General features: G+C 36.5%; 1 protein-coding gene across 3 annotated transcripts in view; it reads right to left on the bottom strand.

Moving 5' to 3' along the window:
• frem2a (FRAS1 related extracellular matrix 2a) overlaps positions 1-17,021 on the bottom strand; it is a 48,943-nt gene that overhangs the window by 10,970 nt on the left and 20,952 nt on the right. For all 3 annotated transcript variants that reach the window (XM_043251188.1, XM_043251186.1, XM_043251187.1), the window contains exons 5-11: positions 13,042-13,167; positions 12,222-12,473; positions 4,192-4,341; positions 2,385-2,594; positions 2,031-2,228; positions 612-776; positions 224-406 (exon numbers count right to left, since the gene is read on the bottom strand). In XM_043251188.1, coding sequence (XP_043107123.1) covers positions 224-406; positions 612-776; positions 2,031-2,228; positions 2,385-2,594; positions 4,192-4,341; positions 12,222-12,473; positions 13,042-13,167 — 1,284 coding nt within the window. The remainder of the gene's footprint in view (positions 1-223; positions 407-611; positions 777-2,030; positions 2,229-2,384; positions 2,595-4,191; positions 4,342-12,221; positions 12,474-13,041; positions 13,168-17,021) is intronic.

Here is a 17,021-nt window from a genome sequence, read left to right as displayed (position 1 = left end):
ATTACATCCACTAAAAGATAAAGACATCCTAATGTCTCTTCTCCTAAATGCTTCCACACCTGATTGCATTTGTCATTTGCATCCTGAACTCTATATAACCTGATGTAGATAGAAAATGCATGCATGTGGAAGCAGCTTGGAGCCACCTGCCAATCTACAAAGGATAATTAGATACGGCATATTCAAAATGCAAATGACCCGTTCTGGCCTCCAGAAACCTTACCGAGGGAGATGGGATGGTAGTCTTCTCCAGATATGGCAGAGCCGTCTTTCGTGTGCACCCTCACCAGGGACACTTTAGAAACGTCTCCCGTCCTGCGGATAGGGATCTTCACCAGCGTCATCTGCCCCGGCTCTTTCGGCTCACTAACACTGAACTTCGTCTCTGCAAACTTGATGATGGGCTCTGAGAGAGGAAGATGAGAAGACGGATGAGAATTGAGCCGTTTTTGTTCATTAAAAGATAGAGAATCTGTTTAGTCAGTTTACTGAAGTTTGACCCGAATTCTGGAAATCTGAAACTAAATGTCAGGTATTTATTTTAATATTCATCTAACGTGCATTTCAAATGTAAGCTGCTTTGATGAAAGATGTTTTTGTTTCTTTCTTACTGTCAGCGCTGTCTTTGATCTTGATGAGCGTTTCATTTTGGTCGCCTATGGATGCTCCGTATGGCGAGTCGCTCTTCGCACTCCCCAGAACTAGTCTCAGTTCCTCCTCCTCTTCATGAATCGAATCGTCCACCAGCTTCAGCACACAGGGTTTTTCAGACTCACCTGGAGACCAAAACATCAAGACTAAAGTTGGAGCAAAAAAAAAACTCTCAATGTTTATTTGCCATTCAAAAAATTAATTCAAGAAGTGAAACTGACAACGATGTGCGAACAAAGCTCCTTTCTGAACAAATGTTTATGTCACTTGAATGGCAGACATCAAGTGAAGTGTGTGATTTCTACCCGTTTAATCCAGGTTTGCCTTCATTCAGTTATGTGCACGCATCTTTGCTCATTCATTTTTTGTATATTCATTCATTTGATTATTTATTCGGTTGTATTCCCCCCATTCCACATCCCATCTTAGAGGACCATCACCTGCCTATTTCACTTCAATTTGACAAAATAATAATAATAATAATAATAATAATAATACTTTTTACTTACTGTTTTATTCTACAGTAAATCTTTGATCACTAATTCATAAATCTTTTGTGTCTATTCATTTAATAGTTTTTTTGTTTTTCATCTGTTAATTGCTCTGTACATTTATCTGTTCCTTCGTATTCATTCTTTTATTCAGTTCTATTCCCCCGTTCCACATCCCAAGCGGATCCCACAAAATGGGCCTTAACTTGTATATTTTACTTGAATTTCATACAGTTTAATTGCGTCCTTTTTTATAACGCTTTAAGTTTGATTCATTCACCTATTTGTTCATTCTTTTGTTCATCCATCCATCCATCATTGCTGATTTCTTCATCTAATCAACAATTTTTATCTCTCATTCATTTATAAATTTTTAATAAATTTGTACTAAGTTTGTTCATTCATTCATCTAATGTTGCTATCAACAATTTTTTAATCATTCATTCATTGGTTTTTGTTCATTAATTGATTCTTTTATTCTATTTTTTTGTCCATTAATTCATGCATTCCTTCATTCATTTATTAATTAGTTTATGTTCACTCATTCATTCAGTAATCTGTTCATTGTTGGTTTGTTCATTAATTAATTAAATTTCTTCTTCGTTTATTTGGTCATACTTTGTTGTTCACAACTTCATTTCTTTTCTTTTTGAATTTGTCCGTTTGTTCATTTATTAATTCATTAGTTTGCAGGTTCATAATTGTTTATTGTTCCCTCATTTTCCATTAATTAATTAATTAATCGTTCATAATTTTTTGTCCGTTACTCATTTATTGATTTTATTTGTTTGTTCGTTAATAATGTTTTTTTTGTAAGTTTGATTTGTTCATTTATTAAGATGTACTTCTCTCTATTCCACTGCCCTTCTTACGTAAAAGGTTATTTACCGGGCAAGAAAGTAACAATGGACGTGTCAGTGTTGGGTCTCTCATCAAAGTCGGACACCACCTGCGCAGAGCCCTGCCGGGTGTAGCAGCGTACAGTGGACTTGTGTCTGATGTCTCCGCTGCGGTGTACCATTGCAGCGATGTGACCTTCGCTCTCCTCTGCAGTCATCACAGCCTGTTTAAACTGCACTTTTGGCACTGAAGAAAGAGAACAAACAAATCCAAACGCTCTAATATAACAGCCTACCTCCACATCGAGGACAAAAAGCAATAACGATGATTGGGTCATTCAAGTTTATGAAACGCCGCATGCGCGCGTCGCTGTTTTGTTAGGAAAAAATGTGAAATACTCACGGTCTGAAACGGAGTCATTGATAAAAATCGTGACTTTCGCTGGCTCTCCCAGAATTCCATTGGAGGGCATCCGGAGAATAAGCTCGAAGCTCTCAGCTCCTTCCAGAACAGGCTGGCCTAGGTCATCCAGGATGGTGACCCGGACCGTCTGCACACTCACGCCCGGTGCAAACTCCAGATTTCTGCTGATTCCCACATAGTCCACCCCCGCTAGCAGATAAACACCGAAAAAGGCAAAGGTCAGAAAGAGGTCAGACGATATTTAACGGCAGAAGCACAGGAGGCTCACTTTTGATTAATCCTCTCTTAGAGAGACTGCTGTTTCTGCTCTTTTTTTTTGTTGTGGAATCGATGTACAGTATAGAGCTTACAGCTTACGTTTGGCTTGACTGCACAGAGAACTCGTATGAACAGAGAATGTTTTTTTCCAGCTTTGCAGGGAGCTCCTGGCTGCATTTTTGATGCCACACGTCACTTTTTCAAGGACTTAGCTGTAATATTTAACTCTCACATTGATAAAATACCATTCTAGTTTGCTAGCAGAGAGAAAATAGACAACATTTTTATTTATTTATTTGTTACTAATTTAAAGCATTTATATTTTCAGGTATACATTAGAGGTTTCCTCCACCAAAAAAATAAATAAATATAAAATAATAATAATAATAATAATAATAATAACAATAATAATAATAATAATAATTTGACACTAGAACCTCCACGGGGGTAAATTTTACCCGTTGCTGTAATTCAAATGTACATAACATACTTTCTAGAAAACATTCACTTCTCCCTGTCATTGATTAGAACTACAATGATGTAATTTACAATTACAATTCCCCTGTTGTTAAAAATAGTTTAGATAAAGCCTGTATTTTCACGCCGTCATTTTTTTGACGCTTTAACATTGTTCATCGCTAGGCAACGCCTTTCACTCAGTGAACTAGTGGTTTATCAGTTTAAAAAAACTAAACAAAATGTTTAAATTAAGGTGATTTATGGATGCCGAAGATGTATAAAAAGCACTAAATACCACGAGTAATGGAGGAGAAAAAAAAAAAAAGCATCCTGGGACGGCTCAGCGTCCGATGGCTCATCTGTGATCAAGTATCGTATTTATGTTTTATCCTATCGTCACTCATAATAATTCAACATTTAGATTCATTATTTAGTTTTCGTTTTGCATTTCCATCGTTTATTGTTTGTTTCTGTGTTGCTATTTATAATTAGTCTGCCCGTTTCCTGAAGGAAAAAAAAAATAAAAATCAGAGACTATGATGTAGGCTAATGAACAAAATGTTTTTTTGATTACCTGAAGTTTACTGTTGTTGTTCTCTTATTCAAATTATTATTTACATCTCGTTCGTTAGGAGAAGCTGTGCACTTGAATTTGCCATCGAAACGTGCACTGCGTTAAATAATTATTGCTCATTAGGCTATTTTAATAATTTAATAACACCGGTTATATTAATTAGCCAATATTTATTAATGGAATTATATTATAATATTACACCACCCAAATATGTATTTCCTTCTTTTTTGTTTTCTGTTTTATATTTGCCTTTATAAAAAGCCTATAAAAATATAGTTGATGACTAGATATGTTCCTGACTCTGTGAATAATACAATGAATTAATGTTAAAATAAATTGTGTTTTTTCCCCCTGGCGATTAATTCAAATGATCTTTACATCTCAAATGTAAATGACCTCTGTTAGGACAGCATATTGTATGAAATGAGTAATAGCGCTGGTTGAGGATGGTGAAAAAAAGATGGATTATTGTGAAAATCAAACGTTATCACACACCTTCAGCAGAAAGCGGGTCTGTTTTGCGGGACCTCACAGTGACCGTAGCTTTTTTAGAAAGATCTGTCCCTGTTCTCCACACACGGACTTCAATGTGGCCGTTGCTTTCATCAACATTATACTCCTGATTGCCAAAATAGAACACAGGAGCTGTGGAAGAAAATAAGCCAAAAAAGATTTACATAAACACCTATGAATAATGAATTTCACTCAGTAGTTTTTTCCACGAACGTTGCAGTCATTTGAAATAATGAAAAAACAAAAATGATTTCATGAAACATTATCTGTAATAGCTATGTTCAATTCGCATTTATCTTGTTTATTGTTATCTTACAATAGTCCTTTATAACTTTACTACATAACTTTAATATATTTTCTTTTGAAGGATATACAAATATCTAAGCCTGTAAAATTTAACTAACTATAATGTTCAGGTTTCACTGTTAATATTCGCAGTTACAATGTAAAACAGATTTAAAAGTCTTTTATAGCAGAACATGACCAAGATAAAAGTTTTTTCATTACAGAGCGTTAATAAATTTTCCAGCCATGACCTTTAGGTTTTTATTAATTCTAGTGGTATTTCCAGATGTATATTGCGTGACTGCAGGAACCCTGTTGATTGCAGACATTGAAATTATAATATATATAGACCAACCCTCGAAATCAACCCGCTTTTTACCTTATTTTTTACGTTTAATTGTACCAGTAGAGAAAACCCCTTGAATAAATCACGTACTGAACAGTAAATCAACCTCCTACCAAGTAATAAAAGCTGTATGACGGCTAAAACCAGCTCCGTTTCATAACCACCAGCTCCTCCATCTCAACACCACGGTTCGGTTTGCCGACTGAACAGTGGACGCCGGTTTCTATGACAACAATCTGACACCTTGTATGGAAGTTTGTGTTTTTCTCACCCGTGGCGTCTAAGAGCAGAGGTCCCTGGGAGAGGATTCAACAGCTGTCATCTCACATTATCTACATGAAGCCACTTACAAAGAAATGCTTGTAACCTGCCTGTAACCTTTCTGTTCAGAACACACTCTAAGCGTAAGATCAGGTCACAAGTTGCAGCGTTTAATCCGAATACATTCATCTTTATTCGGCACACAAGGTATATATATACCAATAATACTAAGATTTTGGGGATGTTTTTGTTTGTCTGTGATAACTACCAGACAAAAACGCTTTTATTTTAGAGCCGTGACATTAAAAATCATTTTATAATTAAAGCAAAGGTGAAATATATTATATGATTTGGCAAGTGAAAAAAGTAAGTTATTATGAAAGCTTGTTTCTGCTACTGAATAAAGATAATGGCTCTTGAACTCTTGAACTTGCAATTACGAGTTTACATTCTTTTTTCTCAGAATTGTGTGATAAACTTTTTTTTTTTAATTGTTAAGTTATATATATATATATATATATATATATATATTATATATACTTAACTTATGATTCTTACTTTAATTTCTATTCTCAGAATTGCAAGAAAAAAGGTCACAATTCCGACTTTATAAAATGCAATTCTGAGATAAAAAGATAAACGCACAATTGTAAAAAACAATGATTATCTTCTACCTTTGTATTTAGTTAAATAAAACACAAAATTACACAAAGTAGAAATAAAAATGACAAAAGTACTAAAACTACAATTAAAGTGACAAAAAAAACTAAAAAATAATTACAATTAGAAATAATTTAAATTGTATTAACAGATACTACTACTACTACTACTACTACTGTAAACATACTACTCACACATTTTTCTAACGCATTATTATTAGAAATAATATTCAAATGATCATTAAATTCTGTATATCAGTACAGTACTGTGGGTGATATCTAAGGTGTTACTATTTGGTTGCTAAGGCATTCTGAACATTTGTTGCCACGTTGCTGCAAGGTGAATTCTTATTGGACCAAGCCTCTAAAACATTCCGGTCCCTAGATGCACCTCGAGACACGTTTTAAAGCACAAACATTTTAATAAAATAGAAAAGTATAATATTCATGGTTAAGATGTTTTGATATGATTCAATTGTCGAAAATGAGGGGAAGCATTAAAAAAGAATTAGCGTGTTGAAATATTCACAGCCGCATGAGACGAGGGGTGAAGCTGAAGGTTAAAGCCCCTCAGGGTGAAATCTCTTGCTGCATTATATTTTGATACACGGGAGGAGGCTTCAAGCAAACCCATTTCAGGACTTATCACAGCATACATGAACTGTGCTGAATCATCCGAGCGTTATCATACTCAGTAGGGCTAATGAGGGATGATTCATGCGCAAAGCAGATGAATGGCGGCATCTGCACCGCAGAGAGCAAACTTGCAAAAGATTCAATTTTATGAAGAAGACACAATTAGACAAAGCTGCAAATTACCAAGTCCATACGAATGCAGGCACACGGGGATAATTCATATCCAGGTGTCCAAACAAACCCTTTTTCGACGGGACCGCACCGTTAGATTCATATTCCAATTATCAGAAGTAGCTTGTGTTCATACAAAACATTCATTATATGGGCAAATATTTGCGGCTATCTCCCCCCGAGATGTCCTATTGCAATCAAAACCTCAGCAAGTCACGTCTATTTCCGGGAGCCTGTTCTCGGCCACGAGTCTGTCAGAGCTTTTTAAAGCTTCAGGTGACGGATAAAAAGTCTGTGTGTTCTCCGATTCTGGAAACTCGTGTTTGAACTTGCTAGCGCGTCTGTCGGCGGCATGGAGTGACGATGGGTTTTATGCAGTTTTGACAGCTTTGTGAAACATCTTTCGGAAAAATAAGTAGGAAAAGGAGGTGGGAAGCATCGAGACTTGTGCAGTATTTAGTTGTATCTGTCAAAAATTGAAGCTATTTTTACACTTCAAGGGAAAATAAGATTAGAAATTACTGTTAACTAGGAACTGATTTGAAAAGAGACATCAAAAACGTGTTTTTGGCATGTAGAATCTTTCTTTGTGACATTCTTACACATTAAGCCTAGATTTGTAGTGAACCTATGGACCGCTCCTCATTACTGTGGTTGGAATTAATAGACTGATGTAGAAATTACACAGAATTTTTACTAAGAGCTAGAAACTAACTACAACATGGTGACATTAAAAAATAGATTAGAATAGAAGTGGACCATTTTACCATAATTAAAAAGCTTGAATAAATTTTGTGTATTTTTATTTAATTTTTTACGTTTTATTGATTGACTATCTAAATGTTTTTTTTATATGAACCAATTGCATACATAAAATACACACACATGCACTCAATTACAACATCATCTATCCATCTAGTTAAATAATAAAATTAAATGATCAAATTAGGTTCTATAAAAGAAAATCCAATATCAGATTTATAAATACAATGACATTTACCTCAAACACCTAATAAAAAAAACAATAAACAGCTACAGTTTTTTTTTAAAAGACATAACCATATACCGACTGTTGAAAAACAACAACAACAACAACATCATAAACTACTATGACACATAGCAGCATGTAAACACTGGTCCACTATCCACATCTGAACATTAAAGTAAGTATTGATTTAGTCTAGAGCTACACAGGTGGTTTTTCTAATGCAGAGGCGGTCTTCATGCCCCGAGGCTTCAACAGCACTGATTTAGTACCGACAGATTTATGTGAGCAATAATACCTGTGTGTACATTCCACACAATAAATGACAGCACAGGAAACAGCACAAAGCATTTTTTCAGACAGCTGGCTCTCTGATGCTGCAGATACTGCTGACAGAGAACACCATTTTGCAGCGGTTCTTGATGATCCGCATGGGTTTGGTGTGCATCTTCACGCCGCGCTCTGATATCGACGCGGGTGAAAGCTAATGCACGAGGGGGTGATTCAGTGTACGTAATGTAAACGTAACACTCATTGACAGTCAGTGCGTGCAGAGCTGGGTGCTAATATTTGACTTTCTCTAGACATAAACATTTGTTGTTTTCAGACTATGAACATCTGTCAAATAGACGCGCATGCTGTCAGGCATTAATTTGAAACTAAAGACAGGTGTCTCTGTAGACATACTTCCTTCAAACGGTTACGTGAACCACATTGTCTTGTATTCTCCACCTTCACCTAGGGCTAGACTGTCATACAGATAATGCTGAGCAGAAAGCATCATGTCCAACATCAATCTCCGGCTTTCGTATGGTCTCAGCCTCAGGCGGCACACATATGGATCTCTTACGGTCTATTTCGCCACATTCCAGAGCATGGCGCACACAAAACTGGTTTTCCAGAGACTGAAAAAGTCTCAACATTGATAATAATACAAAAAATACATTTCTTAGCATGTTGGCATTACTGGTGGTTCATGTGGCGCTGAAGTCTAGAGGAATGATGCTGAAATTTCAGCCTTAACATCACATGAATAGATGAAATTAAATTCCAAAATATATTACAACATGAAGGTTATTTAAAAATGTTTCACTGCAACATTATTTCACAATTTTACTGCGTTTTTAAGACGCAGTAAGTTTTTAAATGGTGCTGTATATTATATCCCAGATAGGACATAAATATTGTTTAAAAAAAATTTCAATGTGGGCACTTTTTTCAGAAATGTGTACTTTTTCTTTAAGAGCACTTATTCATATGGCATCTAGTCAATACATTTCAAAATATATTATAATAATGTAATATATTATAATATAAAATAATATAAAATAATATAATATAAATATAAATTCCTAACAGTAAACATAGATGTATTGCAGATGAGCAAATGCTTTAATCTGCATCTGATGAACAGAAAGTCGAAAAGAACAGCATTTATTCTTAATAGAAATCCGTTTAATGCATTTATTGTCACTTTTAAATAAATACTCTCAATTCAATGCATTTTTACTGAACTATGTTGCTTAAAAAATATAGCCTTTAACAAAGACCACTGGCATCTTTGAATTATTTTTCTTATGCAAATATATTAATAAAGTAAAATCAATTTCATCAACCCTGGCCCATATGGCACATAAAAACAAAAACTATGAATGGTAATTATTTACATATAAACCAGGTGGTCTGTTCCTTTTTAAAGGAGCCAGAACATCCTGCAGTGAGGACCAGATGTTCCACTGGAGTCACTAGTCTTTGTTGTACTCTTTATCTCTGCAGCAGAACATCTCTTCAGTTTTAATCTGCAGTGTGCTCAGTCGCTGCCGGCCAAACAACACTGAGCTCGGCATCCGGACCATGTTTGTTTTGATGCAGTTCATTAGCTCTCAGAGAGAGACAGTAGTATGTAGTCTAGCTTCCTGTCCACCACACGGCTCACCGTATTTCAGAAACAGCTAAACTATCGTACCGCTACTGAAAACTGTATGGTTTTCACTAGTTTTAGTTACTCTCCGATGCGTTTTCGCTCATACAGAGGCAACAGCAAACCACTTTTTCATGTGGATCTTCTATCTAGCTTTCAGAGATAAAATCATTGCTGCATTGCCTGAGGGAGTCAACCTTTGTCTGTTTACCTACCTGCAAACTCCTACCTCACACACACACACACACACACACACACACAAACACACACACTTCCAGTCTTTTTTTCTCATCGTCTCTGATCATTTGGGGGGAGGTGTTGTGCTTATCTCTCCATCTGCATTTAACCACTCAACATAAATCTAAATGACATGGAGAGTAGCCTAAATTTCACTTGCTTCATTCGGATCTGAAAAGTTGATAAACAGAAAAATAAAAACAGAAATGATACACAACCTACTTGAGCAGCCCAACTAGGGCCACCAGATCAATAATTCATTTGTGCGTATGTGCTACTGTGTGCACAAAAGAAAAACAGAGAAACCGAGGAGAACGGGTTCATACAGATTTTGGAGGTATGCACAATTTCATACAGAATTTTGCTTTTACCATTCATAGTCATTTCGTAAGTAGAAAGAGTGTAGAAAAATAACTCTTGCACACGTACTATTTTTTAGCATCTCACACAAGTGTGTTGCATTTTTTTCTTCAATTAAGCTCAAGTTTTGGTCTCAATTGATTCTGAATTGACATAATGCTCTAAAATGCATATAAACATCGGCAGGCATTTATACATGTTTTGATTGTAAATGTTAATTTACTGCTGTGATGCTGTCATTAATCAGGTCTTCAGTGTTACAAGAACCTTCAGAAAACATTCTAATATGCTGACATTTTAGTACATTTTAGGTGATTTAAGCTTGTTGCAATGCAACAATGCAACAATATATATATATACACATTGCCTTAGAGCCTTAAGGTTCAAACATGCATTTTTATATAAAAGGATGACTGATACGAATAAACTAAAAAACACACATGAAAATTTTGGACTCATGTGCAAGGACCCACCTTTGGGTGCTATAGCAGGCCAATGATTCCTTAATGTTTTCATATATATTTTGGAGAGGAATCAAGATAAAAACAAGCTTATTTTGTATCTTTCGCAATTCATGTTTTATATAGTTGCACTTATCTTGTAATATTATACTAAGTAAATGATTAAAGCCTGAAGGAACCTCATAGCCTTCATGTTAAGCATAAATAATCGCAACAGGCTAAAACTATATGCTCATTTGCAGCTCTAACACTGAATTTAAAGAGTGTTTTGCTACTGCAGGATGCTGATTGATGTTTAGGTGGTTTTAGCCCAGATTTACTGATAGCGGCTTCAGATAGAGCGAGATAAGATCTAATACCCTTAGGATATTGTACCATAGACAAGAGGATTGCCCCAGAAAAAACTTCAGCAGCCTGAGGTGTATGTGTGCGAGGGGTTTTAAAAGGAAGATAAAGACTCAGAAAGACGTGCCAAAACAAAGCGCCAACAACAGCCTCTAATTACAGTCTCTTATTTACACACACACACACGCACACACACTCTCTCTCTCTCTCTTTATGTTTTAATAAACACTATTTGTCAGATATACCGAATGCAGCATGCTCAGATGAACTCAACTTGATGAAAACTTTCACCTTCGTGTCACATGGGAATTAGCACTAATCCGTCGAGCAGCACAGGGATTGAGTCACACGGCCGTATATACACATATGTGCATGTATAGCTTCCCAGCCAAAGGATGAACTCTATCCCTTCCAGCTCTCTCCTGAGTGCAATTTCACGCTTTCTGTCTGAGGTGGGCTAAGCCAGTGGCTCCTATTTTCCCCAGCAAACTTTTGAGAGGTGCCATAATAACAGCAAAACACAGATAAAAGAACAAAAATCCATTCGCTTTCCGCCGAAATATAATTAATTCTCTTGCTTTGAGGAAAGAAGGCTTTAGAATAACTCAACTTTATCTTTGATTTCAGGCCTCATAACGCTGGAGGAAAAAGAGACTCCTATGCAAACTTCAGCGTTGCCCATTTACATGTGCATTGTGTCTATTCTGGGTTCATCCGGTGGCTGCCTATGTGCATGAGACACACAGAAATTCTGCCGCTATACGAGGCTTTGGAGAAAGATAAATGGCACTTTAAATATCCCTGCGTGTTGAACTAACGATTACATACATGTCTGAGCATGATATGGAAATAGCTCTATTTGTATGGTTTACGGACTAGTTTAAAATATTCTAATACTAATTTAAAATATTCTTTAAAATACATTTTGTACCTTTTTTGTATTGTTTTGGGAAAAAATTTGGAACAGGAAATGACGCGAGCCAGACTCGAGCTCAAATTTCCGACATAAGCACTATACCACTAAGCCACAGCCCCAACCATGTTTATTATAGTTTACCATCAGATCTTAAAATAAAATAAACCTAAACAAATAATAATATAAATACTTATTTAATACAATGCATTTCAAATTTGGTAGTAAAACTGCTAAAACTGAAAAGAAAAAATACTAATATAGCACTGGCTCCTGTTCATGACACATAATCAAGTTTATTTCTTTCATTATTCAGGTCATGTGTATTTTGTCATCAAATCATCAATATAACAATCAATATTTCCTGGAGTGAAGATTTCATGTTCCTTTACATGTTTATTTTCAATCAAACAAAAGCAAACAAGCCCTTACCGTCGTCCTGGTCTGGCAGTATGCGGATGAGCGCAGTGGGGTATTCTGGCCCCAGACGGCCTCCTATAGGCATACTGAGGGTCACGTTGAAGCTCTCTTCTCCCTCATACAGCGAGTCGTCAATGATCACCACACGACAGTGCTTCTCCGCCTCGTCCTTATCAAAGCGCAGAATGCTGGCCTGCTCCTCTGGACGGGAGATGTAGTCAGAGTAGGACAGAACAGAGGTGGGGACGGTTCCTGTGGCGGAGCCTGCAGCAGCACAGAAAGGACCCATGCAGGGAATCCATTCAAATCCACATAAAGCGTTTACAGATGCTTCAAAAGAAAGCTTGAAAAGAATCTGTAAAGGTAATAGTTTGCTCAAATATGACAATGTCATTTTTCAAAGATGACTCATTGTTTACTCAACCTCTTTTCAAACCTATTTGTTTTTTTGTTTTTTTTATTCATGGAACACAAAGTAGAAACACAAAATGAAATGCTGGCTTGGTATGAATGACACTGACGAGAATATATTTGAATATTCTACACATGAAAAGCGGCTCAATAGAAGCCATTTGATATATCTGCCTGTTTACATGCGTTTATTAGAACCTAACGAGACCTGGACATTTTCGACTTCTGTGGAAAGAGCAGCACAAAAGGTACTTCAGAACCATTTCTGAAATATGTGTGGGTGAACTATACCTTTAAAAAACAAATCACTTCCTCAACACATTTTAAAAGAATTTTGAGAGTCTGAAATGTATTTATCGTAGTTGTAACCCCTGAGTTTTTATATATACACATGTCAGGTTGTATATATTGTATATCGCACCTTGCTGAGTGTGACAGACCACCAACAGTTCCTCACTGATGTCTCCTCTCCTGTGCACCGGGATCATGAGTTCTCCGATATCTTCTTCCACAACAAAGCTGGCCTGAGGAAAGAACACCGTGGACTCTGTCAAAGGGAAAAGAAGATATAGCTCAGTATTAGGACTGCTGTTCTGTTATATCAGTCACAGAGGGATTTAGCAGCTCCCTGTCAGAAAGACCATTACCGTAGGGCTTTAAAACACCACAGGCGGTGGATTGATTCTTCAATATATAATTATTTCAAATCATACGCCTCTATACTGGGCGTGTAATGCACATTTATCTCGCACAAAAGGCAAAAACACATTTTGTATGAGAAAATAGATTTTTCATATTGAGCGCTTCATATTAGGTTTTTAGTGGCCTTTGGACCAAGCGGCATCGATATCTGTCCGTAGCGGCTGTGTATTGCGTTGTGTTGAGTTGTGTAAACTGTCTGACTGAGTGGGAGCTTGTTCAGGCATTGCTATTTTCAAATATCGCAGGTCAGGTCTGAGTCAACATCTAAACACATTTTTTATAGCACCGAATGAAAAAGGAAGGAGAAAAATGCTCTTGCCAGAGATGGAAAATAGAAAAGACAGAGCTAGTGAAAGGCTGGTGAGGTTTCTGAATTGGAGCCTCACAGGGACCAATAAAAATAAATAAATAAATAAATAAATAAAAGGTCCCTTTTTTGTGGCTCATCCTGCCCCAGATCCTTCTATGCAATTATACACGCTCCTTTGCAAACATCTCCAATCATCAGTCCGCAAGTGGTCATTTGGTACCAAGGGAGAGTGGAGATGGAAAATAGACCAGCAAGCAGTTAAAGTAATAGGTAAGGAAGAAGAGAGTGAAGTAAACCACATTTAGACAATTGCATTTTCATTGTCAGCTTTGAAAGATAAAACATGGATATAGTACCTAGAATATTTTAAAAGTATTATATTCACATGTTTAATTGATTATTAATTAATTTAATAAAATTAACTTTGCATTATAATGCAAGTGTGTATTTTTTTATAATGTTAGTGATGCCCAACCCTGCTTCTCAAGTCATTAAGTCACAAGAAAAATTATAAAATATTTATAGGGAATATTATATATGAAATATAAGCTTTAAATATTTGGTCTAAAATTAGCTAGACCCTGCTGAATTTCAGCATCATTTTGGCTAAATCAACCTTGTTACTTGCAGTTCTGTTACAAATTCTGGCTTTTCCCCAGCTCATGTTTATTTAATGTATATTGCTAAAAAAACCTGAATAAAGTCAATCATTTTTATATAGGCATCCCTGTTACTTATATGTTTTATTATACAAATTCTGGTTTTGTTTTTTTTTCTATATAAATGTTGTCTTCTTGCATGTTGTTGTTAATATAATGTATATTGGTAGAAAACATATAGTGTTTTCTTTTCAAACATGTTTTCAAACTAATTTTGTTTCCTTATTTTAATTACATATTTGTCAATGATTATCAAATTATATATATTATCTAATTGATTTATTTATTTATATATTTTTATGTATATGGTTGCTTTGTAAATATAATGTATATACGTATATACATTTATTTATTTATATATCTTTATCTTTTTTACATTTACATTTCATTTACATTTATTTACATTACATGTACATTGCTTGATGTTTTAATCTGTATTTGCACACGCTAGCACGGTAACACGTTTGCAAAAATAGAGTAGAACAGAAATATTTGAAGCAGTTTGACCACCGGATTTTGAAAACTGACATTTTCTGAAGGTCAAGGACCCATTTTCCACATTTGTGCTCAGAAAGAAAGACTGCAATTGCCATATTTAGTCATTTATCCACCCCAGATTTCTTCAATTATATGACATCGGCAAGAGAGTGTGAACAAAATATTCTCTGCAAAACCAGAATGTTGTCCACTGTTCAGTCTCTGAAAGTTGTACAGACTGAGTGACTGCTCTCCTGATAAAAGAATGAATCTTACAGCCCTCAAGACTCAAACGCTGGCTGTGAGAAAAGAATAACAATGAGGCGAATCTATGCAGCCTCTCAGGTATAAGGCTTACGTATTTAGACCGTCTCTTACCCTCACACAGGAAACTCTCATGCATGAGGGGCCGAAATAATGACCTTGTTTTGTAAGGATCAAAAACAAGGCCGATGAGAAAGTAAAATCCTGCGCATTTATATTCAGCTCTCAGTAGAGTCCTCTGCGGATAGGTGGTCGAATTTAAATTGTAGCATAGCAAAGATACACAAAGTTATTTTAATTACATCCTTGTCAATCATTATTTATATAGCATTTTCTATACTCGCTTTGAATTAATATATAATGGACTAGGTAGCTGTTATTTATCTGCTTTAAAAAACTTTAAAGGTATTCTTTGGACAGATTATAAGTCTTACAAATACATGTTTGGGACCAAATAATTACAAATTGAACCAATTTTGAACCAGTTGATCCAATTTTTCTTGTTTTAACCATACATACATCTGCTTTAAATTCATGCTTAAAACAAAAACAATGAATCGTTTACTCATTTATCCTTAATGTACTTTAAATTTACTTATATTAACATATAAAAACAAACCTAAATGTCCCACACAGATTTTGCTTTCCATGCTCTCGTTTTATGCAGCATGCAAAGTACCTTTGCGGCGTAGATTTCTTGACCTTTTCAATTCGCATGATCTTTAAAAAGAAATATTTCGGTGTTCGATCAAAAAAAAGCCGCGGCCATTTAAAACCTCCATTAAACCCATTTCCAACACAGACATTAAATCCAGAAAGCAAAGTCGAAGTAAGCATCTTTAAAATGCCTTTCCAGCCTCTGCTCTTCCTTTATTGCTCCTTACACTAATGAGCAGTGAAAGGTTCTTGCTGTAAAGCAGGAAGCTTGTCACATCGCAGCCGTCCCAGTCACAGATGTGCCTCCAGATGCGGGCTTTTGTCTGAGCCCGCAGGTCGGTGTAAGCCATCATGTGTGAACGGCTCTGTGGCAACTGGGTCAGACAGGTCTCCGAAGGCCCCTGTCGGAAGAAAACCACCTCCCTCTCGCGTTCAAATATTAATGCGCGAGGAGGGCGACCTCACACTGCCACGCACACACACAAACGCTAAAAGGATAATTAACCTGAAAGGAAAAAAAACTGCACACGTGGAGCAACAGGACAGCAGCATGCAGACCGGCCCATCTCCCCTCCCTCTCGCCATTAGAAAGAGCAGCCAGACTCCGTCACGTTAAGCCTCCCATGGGACATCAGCCTCAGCAAACAAACCCCACCGTTAGACTGATAATTAGCTCACTGGGGAAGCAGTTTTCTTTCTTTTTTCTAAGGAGAAATAACTTCTGCAAAGATAGCGAGGCTTAAGTAACATTCAGATGGAAACTATAGCAGCGTTTGGGATTATAGATGAAAATTTTAATTATCCAGGGACCCCGAGGAGACGATAACGACAAAAACACACAGAATAAAACAACGTAAGCCTCCAGTTATTCGCGCTGCACATCTAAATACGCCGGTAATTGTGAGAATATGAGATGATGTCGTGATGATGAACAGGCAAATAATTCCGTCACGGCTCTCGGCGAGAAAACCCAAAACAGACAGCGTGAGACAAACGCGGTTTGATCAACAGACTGACAAAGCTGTTTTTTGTAATGAGAGCCGCTCGGAAAGGGTTTTTGATGAGAGGTTTATGCGCGGCTGTCTCATTATGGCTTTCTGACGCGTCTCTGTTTGGGTTCTCGCAGATAAAAGTGTGCGCCCCCTTCAAAATGACCCCTCAAAACCCGTGCGACTAACTTTCATATGCCAACGATTTAATTACAGAGGGAGCCGGCGCGAACCTTTCTCAAACGCCTGTCTACAATTTACATTTATTGACGAGACGCTTTCAAAACAAGACGTAGAGCTGTGCGCAGAATTCTAGATGAAAAGACGGGCCACCAAAATGCGG

Source organism: Puntigrus tetrazona, chromosome 10 (assembly GCF_018831695.1).
Source record: "Puntigrus tetrazona isolate hp1 chromosome 10, ASM1883169v1, whole genome shotgun sequence".
NCBI lineage: Eukaryota > Metazoa > Chordata > Actinopteri > Cypriniformes > Cyprinidae > Puntigrus > Puntigrus tetrazona.
Note: the sequence above shows the minus strand (reverse complement) of the source record. Positions and strands in the feature narration are given on the sequence as shown.